We start from the raw sequence: 12650 nt of genomic DNA on the forward strand, positions 1-12650 counted from the left end.
AAAACTTGGATTGACTTGTTAGACACCGCATGGCGCACAACTTATGGTTATATCTAATGGTGGTATCTATGTCTATTGTAGCCTACTATGTACCAAGCTGGAAATGTTCATTCCGGCAATGCAAGACAAATCAACCTAACCATTGCTACATCAGAGCTCCGGGTATGTATCCTCATTACTATCGTATGTTTCATCATCTGCTCTGTTGTCTGCACTCTCACTCACACTGTCGCTTGTTCTTTGTATGTGCTGCCATCTGCTCTGTTATCAATGCTGCCATCTGCTCTGTCATCCCCTGTGACACCACCTCAGTCATCTGCTTCATTATGTGTTCTATTGTCTGATTCGTCGTCTACCCTATCATCCACCTAGTTTTCAGCAATGCTTGCATCTAATTGGAGACTTGTTGCGTATATTACACAAGTTTACTAAATGCTCAATTCTACTACATATCCTTTGCATTGCTAGCTTACATAGCTTTGCTGGAACAATATAGCATGCGGCGTACCAGATAAAGGAGCTTGTATGCTATAACTTACCTGCATAGATATGTAATTAGAGAATTGGCTCTCCTATAGGCATCTTATCGGTGAACCACTTCACGGAGCAGATGTTGGCTGAAGTGGCGGTGCAGCTGGATGTCTCTCCAGAGCAGGTCAAGGAGGCTAACCTCTACCAATACGGACAAACCAACCCTTTTAATGTTCCTATCACTCCTTGTTACACGAGAGAGATCTGGACTAAGCTCAAGGAGACAACCCGGTTTGATGACCAGACTGTCGAAATTGCTAAATTCAATTTGGTATGTTTGTCTGGCTATCTCTGAAGGGCTACTGAAGCAATGAGCGCTAAGCACTATCTATTTCATGATATCCATAAGACACATCTTTACTATAATAAGAGCCGTGTCTGGAGCCATGGTTTAAATTAGTGAAAAAGACTGCAACATGCGAAATTTGAACTACTGAGATTTGGATTCATAGCCTGACGTGGTAATATCCGTGCCAGTTGTCCACGTTAACCATTGCATAATAACAGTGCACATGGTTATTATCTGTGCTTTATCGGCTTATTCTGACGATTTCTCACAGTACACAAGACTGCCAGTGTACTAGTACTAGTAATATGGGATACGCGATAGTATTACTCCTGTATGTTTTTATTCCTTTTTATACACACAGTGACCTTTAACCCTGTTTTAAAGCTGCAATAATCATACACTAATCTCTCGCTGCTTCGGGCCTTATCTTTTGCAGTTTCTGTATTTCACAGTTGAAAATTTTTATTAAAAATTTAAAACTAAAGGAAAATTTATTACAAAAAATCATTAAAAAATTCAAATACATGAATATACATACATAAAACACAATTACAAACATGTGACTCTCTTCTCACGACGAACCCAGTTAATCGCAAGTACGAATATTCAGACCAAATGAAGCCTGAACTTTGCCTGTACTCCATAAGTGCATTCTCTGGCTTAAAATACTGGCACTGAAGTTGAAATATAAATTAAAAGTCAATCAAGATAACTTCAATTTGCTTACTTATTATGCAGAAAATAAATACAAACTGTTTAAAAATCAGTTTAAATGTTCTAGTGTAAAAATTGGGCTCATACATAAACTTCAAAAAATTAGTTCCTTTCGGGGATTACTAGTTTCTATTAATGAACTGAAAAGGAGAGATTACTGTATTTCGTTTGAGCGCAGGGATACTAGGGTGAGTCATGCATAGCGTGATGTCATAGGGATGCTAGGGTGAGTCATGCATAGCGTGATGTCATAGGGATGCTAGGGTGAGTCATGCATAGCGTGATGTCATAGGGATGCTAGGGTGAGTCATGCATAGCGTGATTTCATCAGCTAAAGAAACTATTTAGCAGCGCTCAAACTTCAGACCAAAGGTCAAGGTGATTATGTGATTGAACTGCGTATAAGGAAAATTGTATGCGCAAATATTAATTCAAGCACTGCACCAACATGGCTGCCAATTAATGTCAGCAATATACATGTATTTGTCTTGAAATAAAACAGCGTATCACAACAGGTTGGTCATTTTACAGTAATTACATGTTAGTATTACCACATGACCGTCGCATCACCAATATTTTGGCGAGTAACATACAAATCAACTCCCATAGTGATTTTTTTTCGAGACTTGGCTATGAGACCCGCGTGTAGTAATTGCTTAGTGTAATTGCACCATGATTTCATAGTTTCTGAATGTGAGGAGTGTCAGGGAATTATCTCAGGAGCGAGTATTAGATAAAATTCTCATACACTAAGTTTTTATAAGATGATGATATATCGAAGATTCTGTTGTGCATTTGTTGATCGACTATGTAACAAGCTTTTATGCACCAACATTGGTTGACAGTGGTATGTTGAATCAATAGCACATTGACTTTGTGCTGCGTAACAATTTTGTTGTTACGCAACTGCAGCACAAAGCTGCAACAATGGCACACCAATCTCTCTTTTGCCACCAGCCTTCACCACCGCAGCGTTGCACGTCTGTAGCACAATAGCTCGCAGCCTCATGGAATTGTGACAGTCCTTACAGCCAACACCTGTGCGCAAACCAGCAACTGCTCTGCAGCATCCGTAAATACCCAATGGTCCTGTCTGCCCAAACCATCACTTGCTGAAGGTTTCCTGTCAATAAAAGAGATAGGCTTGGCAACTCAGTAGCTCAATTCACACATTCTGCTCTCCTTCGACATTCTCACTAAACAATAATTCTCAATTTAGCTGGTTTTGTTAGGAAAGAGAGTCAAGACAAGGAAAAGAGTCTTTTCCATATCTTCATATAATATCCCACAGACTTTAGTGTTAAGCACTTGTTATAGTTTTCAGTTTATTCCGCAAGAGACAACATATATTAGAAGTATCAGTGGTATTGTTGATTCCCCTGTTTGTAAGAGTCTACTGTAAATCTAAAAGAGGCCTTATTCTATGTGTTGGTCTGCCCTGTTCTCTGACGTACCTAGTACATCGATAGACCATTCTTCGATGCATCGACTCTTTCTCATATGTTGACGAATAAGACCTTTGACGCATTATTACCTCATAAAAATTTAGTGATTGACCCTTTTATTGACCCCTTTATCAAAGAAGGTGAAACTGAACATGGACTGACTTCAATGGCAGCCATTTGTAAAGCCCAAGTTGTGATTACGCTTGTAAAAGCTGAGATTTGCACATTTTTTGTTTTTGCAGGATTAGTAAAAGCTGAGTAGCTTTTTAGCAACATTGTGAAGACTTCTATGCATCAGTGTGTTCATAAAGCAAATATTTTTACGACATAATATTAATCATGTTTTCAGCATTTTTCAATTTTCTCTTAGGCCAACAGATGGAGGAAGAAAGCATTAAGCCTGATGCCACTTAAATATAGCCAGGGTTTCCCTGCCAACTGGGCCTTCCTTGTGCACGTCTCCATCAACCATGATGACGCCTCAGTAACAGTCATTCATGCAGGTGTAGAACTAGGGCAAGGGATAAACACCAAGGTGGGTGTGTTTCTGTAAGCTCTGGCATAATGCCAGCTCTCTAATTAGTTACAAGTCGAATTAGCACCACTATCAAAGTTACTAAACCTTGATTTATCACTAGCACTACCTACATGTATATATCAATTGGAGCTTGCTGCTCCAATTGATATATAGTGCTGATTTCATGCTACGTATATAGCTAGTCAAATAATCTTTTTTTTAGCAACGGCTATGAGTTAAATCAAGCCTCCTTTGTATACATGCTGCTGGTTTTTATACATTGCTGTTGCTGTCACCTGTAAGAGTTGTCACAATCCGTCGCTGTTATGATAAGTACTAAAGTGAGGAAAAATCAGGTTTGAGTTGAAACGCAACCTTTGAGCAAACATTACTAGCCCTTCCTGAAGCTTAGTAATTGGTTGAACCACACAAGAGTCTGCTGATCACAGCATATACTAGTCTTACAACAAATATTTCAGAGTTTGTTAAAACAATCTACAAAAGTGAGCACAGAAACACCAACATATGATTTATTTAAAACTCATCAGAATTAGCGAATTTTATCAAACTTGAATTAAAAGTGAAAGCTGCTACAAAAACACTCAAATATATTTAAATATATTATTATAAGATAGCTTACACCCATCTCTCATCACACAAATCATTGTGTTGTTATAGCAGTACATGCAAACAGACTTTCTCATTTGTGATTGGTACAGTGGCGTTAAAAATTAAGAGACCACCTCACATTATAAGAGACAGTTGCTGGTAGCAATGATTTACTGCCTTAATTTGCTAGAAACCACCGCAAACCACATACCATTAGATCTTGAATTCTCTAATGACAACTATGGAGTGAGTTTTCAATAAGTGAGTTTTCTTAATCTTCTTTCAATGAAAATGCATAAACAACTGAACTTGACAAAAATCAAAAGATAGCCTAGTTATTTCCTTATTGTATTCTCAATTGATTAATTTTGTGAAATTACTGCAACATTAGTTGAACAATTCTGGTAATAATTGGTGGCCCTGAAAAAGGCCATTGGGACAGGTCATAATGACGCTATAACATGACGACGCTATAACATCATGATGCTATAACATGATGACGGCGATATAACGTGATAACGATATAACGTGATGACGCTATAATGTGATGACGCTATAATGTGATGACGCTATAACATGATGACGCTATGGCATGATGATGCTATAACATGATGACGACGATATAACGTGATAACGATATAACGTGATGACGCTATAATGTGATGACGCTATAATGTGATGACGCTATGACGTGACGACGCTATAACGTGATTACGCTATAATGTGATTATGCTCTAACGCGACGACGCTATAATGTGACGACACTATAATGTGACGGCGCTATAACGTGAGGACGCTATAACGAGACGACGATATGACATGACAACGATATTATGTGATAGCCATATAATGTGATGACGCCATAATGTGATGACGCTATAACGTGACAACGCTATAATGTGATTACACTATAATGCGACGACGCTATAACGTGACGACGCTATAACATGACGACGCTATAACGTGACGACGCTATAACGCAATGACGCTATAACATGATGACGCTATAACATGATGACGCTATTACATGATGACGCTATAACATGATGACGCTATAACATGATGACACTATAACTTGATTACACAAATTCCATCACCTCTGCTATAAAATAAGTCTGAAAGGCGTTTGTTTTCCTTTGCTAGAACAAAGGGAAATTGCTGCATCTAATGACACGCAATATGTGGTAATTATATAGATTAACATGGCTCTAGAAAGAGTGCCAAGATGAACATAGACGTGAATTATTAGATATTCTTATCATTTCTCACAAGACTGTATTAGCAGTTAATTTAAATTTTAGGATTCCAAACCCATCACTGCGGGAGTTGTCTTATTAAAAATAGAGATTCCTTCTCATTTCTGTCAACTATATATTAAACAGACATAGTTGATACTCATATTCGTACCAGCTGCCTGCCTTAGTAAACATTTTTGTAAATCACAACTCCCCTTGCTGCCCTAGTCACCAGTTTACAGCGTTTTGAAGTGTTTGACAACTCATGGAAAATAAAAAAGTTCCAAGTGTTTGATGCTCAATGAATTCTATGAATGTAGAGATTTATTGTTAAAACATGCTGTTAGGCTAAAATATGAAATATCTGTCATCTTATGCCATATCCGATGCTCAGGCCAAACATACATACATGTAAAATGTGCTGTCTAAATAAATGAAAGAAAAAGGTAAATTTTGTTGCGGTGAAAAGAAGATTATTTTGTATGTTTGTACTTGGAAGAATCTTGCTGGTTGGACATGGTTTGTAAAACAGTTTGCACAATTTTAACTGTGAATTCTTGTTCGACTGCTGAAACAATTCTTCTTGATCATGAGAAAATGGGTGAACTAACAGCCTTACATGGTCTCTATGTGTGCTACAGAGAGCTAGTCGCTACACAAATCAAACAAATAATTGGAAAGCAGGTACATCTACATGTGGTTGTTCGTAATAGCAACCAGCCTGGCATAAACTTTACACATTGTCTTTGTAGGCAATACAAGTAGCTGCTCGTACCCTCGGAGTTCCTTTGGATATGGTGCGGGTTCATCCGCCTTCCACATCCTACAATACTAACTCCTCCCCCACAGCAGGATCTGTGTCTAGCGACTTCAACTGTCTGGTATGTCAACTTCATCGATAATAGTTGTGACCTAGATAGGTAGTCACTGTGACTAGCTTATGTTATCTGTATGTGACTAGGTGATAGTAACTGAATGATTACTTATTGGGACTAGGATATATTATCTGAATGGTTAGTCCCATGACTAGGTGATGAGTAATGCTAGCTGTATGGCATGACTAACTAATTAACAAAAATGAGACTGCACAACAAGGATATAATATGCAGAGCGAATGCTTGTAGCTGCCATCAAGTGGTAGAACTGCTAGTTGGTTTATGAAGCTCTGTGCTTGGCATCTAAGTTGTTACAGCTTGGTTCTGTTTTAAAAATGTTCCAGTTTCAGAGAAATTAATCGTGGATTTTCATGAGCTGCCTGTCAAAGAAGGAAGTTGCTCTGCCAATTGACACGCTAGCAATGCTTGACCTAGATTTGCAGTTGTATGACTGCTGCGTTTTTATCCCACACGAATGATAAAATGCAGAAAATCTGACAAATTTTCACAACTTTTTATATGAATGGTTTGCTCTGGTTGTATCACTAGGGAACAGTTTGCTCAATTGAGACTTCCTGCTTTGGTAGCCACAACAGGTGGCATCTATGTCATATACGGATTACTCTAGTAATCTTTGTCTTCTCACAGGCTGTTAAGAACGCTTGCGATATGCTTGTCGCTCGGATGGCTCCTTACAAAAAGAAAAAGATGACTTGGGAAGAGTTAGTGGCTGAGTGCCAGAAGAACCAAGTGGATCTTCACGCTACGTATCAGTAAGGAATTGTTACTCTTTTTGTTTTGACATAACCTAAGTTCTTACTTTTATGTTGCATGACGCACCGTATACCTCTGCAGACTTATAAACTAATAGCTGACACAGAAATATTGTTAGACTACGTACAAAACAGTTTTGTGATATCAAAGTTGCTAATACTTCAAAATTTGTTTTATGTTACCATTTACTGGAACAATATAAGAATTTTAAAAAGTAAACTGTAGGAAAAACTCTCATACGTAGCATGTTTTTTAATTCAAAAGCATCCTTGGCTAGTCCATTGTCAATTCTCTAATAATGAGTCTAATTTTTTTGCTGCTATCAAGTGTGCTAAATTATTTGATAAGCCTAACTGCCTATCTATAATGCTGCAGGGTAACTAACAAAAATGCTGCTCCAGATGCTAAATTTGACTTTCAAGTATATGATGTGTTTGGAGCTGCCAGTGCTGAGGTGGAATTGGATGTTCTAACAGGAAATATAATCATCAATAGGATGGACATTCTCTATGATGCTGGTGCAAGGTATGAGTATTGCATAACTCCATAGAGCTATACATAGAGCTATGCGTATTTGTCAAGGATCTATTCTACTTACTAATATGGGACCTGTTTGAATGTATTGTGATGTTTAGACAACTCCTGCTTTGAAGAATATTTCGCATACCATCATGATTTCTCAAAGTTTTTCTCTTATTTTTGTAAATTAGTTTTTCAATTTTTACTCCTTAAATAAATTAAACTAAATGTTTGAAGGAATTTTAAAATTTAATTTTGTTTCGGTTTGTGTTCTTTTACTGGTGCAAAACCTAGCAACTTTTTCTGAAGACGACACAATACATGTATATGTGGTTTGCATGTAAACAAAGCAGGTTGAGACCATAATTCTTTGATTGTATTTTGTAAATGAATTTTATATTAAGCCAGTAATTATGAAGAGTGCATTTTTTAAAAATGGAATGCAAACAACACCAAAATATATAGAATTATATTTAAACTTAAAACAGTAGTTTAGTCTAAACATTTAGTACATCATGTATTGCCAATGTATAGCACAACCTCATAGATTATTCCTTCAGCAGCTTGTCTGCATTGTCATGTAACAAGCTGTTGAACTAGTATTAGATATAATAAGAGTTACCTACCCTTGTTGCTGATACGGAAAAGATATACAACTCACAAGTTGTTACTTATATGTACAACATCATAGCAAATTAGTTTTTGAATTTTTGTCACTATAAATAAAAGTTTATACCCTCTCGCTAAGCTGCCTTAGATCTCAACCGACCGACAGACTGAGCCAATAACTGGGAGTTACCCTCTTCTGCTGGCACTGATGGGCTGGTCAATCAGCATATCTGCAGGATGCACCTTACATATGATAAAATATTACCACAATATCAGAGAAGTCTGTCATTAAAATCAGTTGTTTAGTCAGCTAATAGAATTATTCTGACATTACTAGTTTCTTCGTTCCAGACGGTAGATTTCATAGATTTCCATTTTTTGGTATACAACAATTGAGTGTTATGATTGCTATTGTAGCTATTCTCCAGAGATAGATGTTGGTCAAGTAGAAGGGGCTATAGTGATGGCACTTGGTCTATCTTTCCATGAAGAAATCAAATATTCAACCAAGACAGGACAACTCCTAACCAACAGCACTTGGGTGAATATATTGGATTCTTTACTATTATCATGCGCTATTAGTTTGATGTAACTGGTTCTAAATGAATGCTCTCTATATTTTCACTTCTACCATGTATACTGCTGATGGGTGTTATATATATATCGAACTATATTATTAGCGTCACATATAAGCTACTTAGTTACTGTTTCCGTTTCCTTGGATTCTCGAGGGCTAGGAGAGAATCGTAGGGCACTTCCGTTCCGATGAAGAGAATTGCTAACACGTGTAAATACTATAAGCTCAACTATAAATGCTTTAATCGATCGTTGGGCTGGCCAGCCACGACAATCCGTCTTAGTCAGGACGACAACGCATCTTGATCTTCATTATGATATAATCCAGGTAAACTGAGTGTGCGTATACGATATTCATCTAAGAACATTATTCCTATTAATTTCACAATGGGCATATTCTTTCCTATTGAACAATCTACCATGCGTCTTAGTAAAACTTTACACTCTAGCCGTACTCTAGCCATACTAGACTGTATTTTTTTGTAAATGACACCGGTTGATGAGTTGTTCTTCATTTGTCTTCTCTTGCAAAATTTTGCAACTTGTTTTTTTCTAGTCGTACCATGTGCCCATGTGTCGGGACATCCCAGTAGACCTGAGGGTTTCACTCCTTTCACATCGACCAAACAAAGCTTTTGCTCTAAGGTCTAAAGGTAAGCAGATACCTGCTTGTTTGCTTATTTCTTGTCAACAAATATCTTTGAGTCAGCTTCACAGAAAACCTACGATTCTATAATTATTATTCGTACAGTTTCTCCAACTCTTAGTAATAGCTTTTACTACTATCTCTACAGGTAGTTGAGTTTATCCTACTCCCATTTATCTGCAGTCTCTACAGATAGCTGAACTTACCATACTCTCATCACTCTGGCTAATGTTTCTTCTTATTCATTACTCACGTTTACATTGACTATTGGCTTCAGAAATTGCCTTTACACACAGCACTCAGTAGCACGTATAACATTCATCTGTTATATCTACCAATGTAGTATGAGAGCATAACTCTCATTGATAGCAACCGGTAAAGCTGCATCGGGTTTCTATAGAAAGCGTAAAGGTTTACAATTGTTTTACTCTTGGTTTTCTTGTTGTTAGCTTCTCTGAAAGCCCCACATACCACTGATGTGCAAGCGATTGTGGAGGTACTAGTTACTTTACTAAACAATCAATGAAACTCAGTCTAACCCTAATTATAGGCCTTTTATTAAGCTTCAGTTTTACTGCACAAATGTTATATAATACATTATAATATAATGTAGTTGAATTCGAAATTTCTTTTCAAAGCCAGTTTTTATTGCTTTTTTAGATATTTAGGGCAATGTAGATTTTACTACTTTAGGTCAATTTTTATTTAAATTTTTCATGTTGCATTGTATTGTTATTTTACTGTTGTAATATTAGTATATTGTTTTAAGTTTAAACTTGAGGCTTTGTACAACTGTAGGTACACTGTCATTGTATTTATATTCTGTCATACAGCATCTAGGTGTAGGCTTCTTTCTCCTGCCCTTACATTAGTGTAAAGAAGTGTTGCTGTGTCATAGCGGTGTTAACGGTGAGATGTTTTGTGCGTGTAGTTGTAGCTGAGCCTCCAATGCTGTTGGCTGAGTCAGCGGTGACCTCTCTGAGGAAATGCATACTGGAGGTCAGGAAGGACCAGGGTCTGTCTACATCCTTTACTGCAGGTCAGTCTTTGTCAATGTTAAAAGAAAATGGTGATAGTAGCTTGTAATTTTTTGTATGTCAGCTGCAGTGCGTGGTGTAGAAGAGAGAGTTCGTAGTTCAAATAAGTATAATTATATACCAAGCTCTTAGTAATACTAATATCACATGACTACAGCTTGGTGCAACAAACTGAATGGTGACAAATATAAAGAAAGTAGTTTCAAGCACCAATCTACTATATAAACGGCAATCGTTGTCTGTCTGTCTATCTGTGTGTGTGCGTATGTGTCCGCCTTATAGAGTACCGTACTTTTCGGACTATTAGCCGCTACTAGGTATCTAGGGCGCATTAACGGGAATCTATGGTTAGTGCGCCTCTATACATAGCCTATTCATCATTTGCCGTTTTCACACAAAAATGACGTAATAATTACAACTCTATGGCTTTCTTTCAGCTTCATGACACGCGATGCTTTTTTGTCCTCGACGTATTAGGGCTAATTTGTTTTCGGCAAAACGATATCGACAAAAGACTCCCTCGATATTAGAATTTGGCGATTAAATTTTATTAACTCTATAAAACACGATGCTGTTTTAGTGAACCTCTATTTCTGGCATTTCTTAAAGGTTGACTTGCAACAAAATTCACATTACAGTTATTTGGTATCAAAAGATTCACCATGTCTTACTTTGTTGTGTTGTAAGTGCCAAATATGTGGAAATGTGATTACAAGCTCTTAAAAGCTCAAAAACGAAAAGCCGCCGTAGAGTGGAATTTCTTTATTTCGATGACGTTACCACGAAATTTTGTTATCGTCTTGTCACGTATGTTCTCACGTGAATTGAAAGGCCAATACAAAGCTCAATATAAAACTCATCGTAGTACTAGTTTATGACAAACACTTCGGGTTTTACCGAAGACCCCGTATCAAATATAGATGCTCGCTACTTTGCAGTTTTATTTCGGCATTATTCAATCGTCAAGTCGTTCTCTGATCATGTGACCCAATACTTCGCAAATAATTTTTGCAGCACTTTTCGATTATCACAGGTGACCAACAGGCTCGTCATAATTATCAGACAATGATATGTACTCCTTCGAGCTAAGGTTAAAAAGTTTAACGATGTTTTACGGTAAGTTATAAAATATCAGTGCTAAAAGTGACAGCATTACAATGACGATAAAACAGACGCGTAAGAACAATAGACATAGTTTTATTGAATGCGTGAAGTATATTTGTGAAAATATTTCGACGAATAAGGTTGCAAGAAAGTGTAAACAGAAACCATCTCTCACAACTACATCACATTTGAGCTGTTTTGGAAAAGGAATCCAAACTACGGCGGTCTCGTGTGGCTGCGATTTTCTGTTCGTTTTTGAGCTTTTAAGAGCTTGTAATCACCTTTCCACATATTTTGCACCTACTACACAACAGAGTAAAACATGGTGAATCTTTTCATATCAAATAACGGTAATGTGAATTTTGTTGCAAGTCAACCTTTAAGGTTCAATTGCTAAATCGCTGTTAAGGTCACTACTTTTCACGCGAAAAATTGTATTATCTCGAGCAGGGATAGCATCTAGATTCTTTCACCTTCGATCAGACAAAGACACTACAATAGTTTATTTTTACATAACATATCGTCGTACCAGTATCATCGTATTCAGAGTTTTGATGGATAGCTGTTGGTGGAACAGTAACTTTTTTATACACACACTTCTATGCAAGAATTGTTATTATTAATTCAATACATTCAAAAATTTTATTTTGTTTTTTCAGTTCGTATTAATTGTATCATTACTGAATCATCTCATATTGTAATCGTAGCAAAACAGACTCAATTTAGCCATTACTTGCTAATTATTTCACTGTTACATCTAAACCCTTTTATAGTCGTTTTATTTTTAAAATTTATTTGACCTGCACGAAACATTTTTCTCATGACATGAAGTTTAAAAGTTGTTTGAAAAAGTAAGTTTGAATACCTTTACAGTTGTTTTAGGTAGAATGACAAATGTTGTTATATGTTAAACGCAAATCAATTTTCTGTGCAAAGACATAGCACAGCTAGGCTTGAGGCCGTGGCGTCACTCGGGGATGCGCGAGAGACCTTTTTCGCCCTGAGTACAGCGAGAGTTTCCAGGCGCGGCTTTCCGGATGAATGAGTTGGCGAGTGCGAGGCGATTGATTGCAAAGCGATTGAGTGCTAGGCGATTGATTGTCAGACGATTGGTTGCAAGTGCAAGGTGATTGATTGCAAGACGAGTGCAAGGTGATTGATTGCAAGGTG

The 12650-nt window shown here is 37.2% G+C and overlaps 1 protein-coding gene across 2 annotated transcripts in view; it reads left to right on the top strand.

The window, feature by feature from the left end:
• The window catches only part of LOC137389929 (xanthine dehydrogenase-like), a 29640-nt gene that overhangs the window by 15557 nt on the left and 1433 nt on the right, over positions 1–12650 (top strand). For both annotated transcript variants that reach the window (XM_068076118.1, XM_068076119.1), the window contains exons 20-28: positions 82–162; positions 579–802; positions 3350–3514; positions 6093–6221; positions 6864–6988; positions 7365–7514; positions 8535–8658; positions 9250–9346; positions 10271–10378. In XM_068076118.1, coding sequence (XP_067932219.1) covers positions 82–162; positions 579–802; positions 3350–3514; positions 6093–6221; positions 6864–6988; positions 7365–7514; positions 8535–8658; positions 9250–9346; positions 10271–10378 — 1203 coding nt within the window. The remainder of the gene's footprint in view (positions 1–81; positions 163–578; positions 803–3349; positions 3515–6092; positions 6222–6863; positions 6989–7364; positions 7515–8534; positions 8659–9249; positions 9347–10270; positions 10379–12650) is intronic.

The sequence above is a fragment of the Watersipora subatra genome, chromosome 3 (genome assembly GCF_963576615.1).
Source record: "Watersipora subatra chromosome 3, tzWatSuba1.1, whole genome shotgun sequence".
In the NCBI taxonomy this organism is placed as follows: Eukaryota; Metazoa; Bryozoa; class Gymnolaemata; order Cheilostomatida; family Watersiporidae; genus Watersipora; species Watersipora subatra.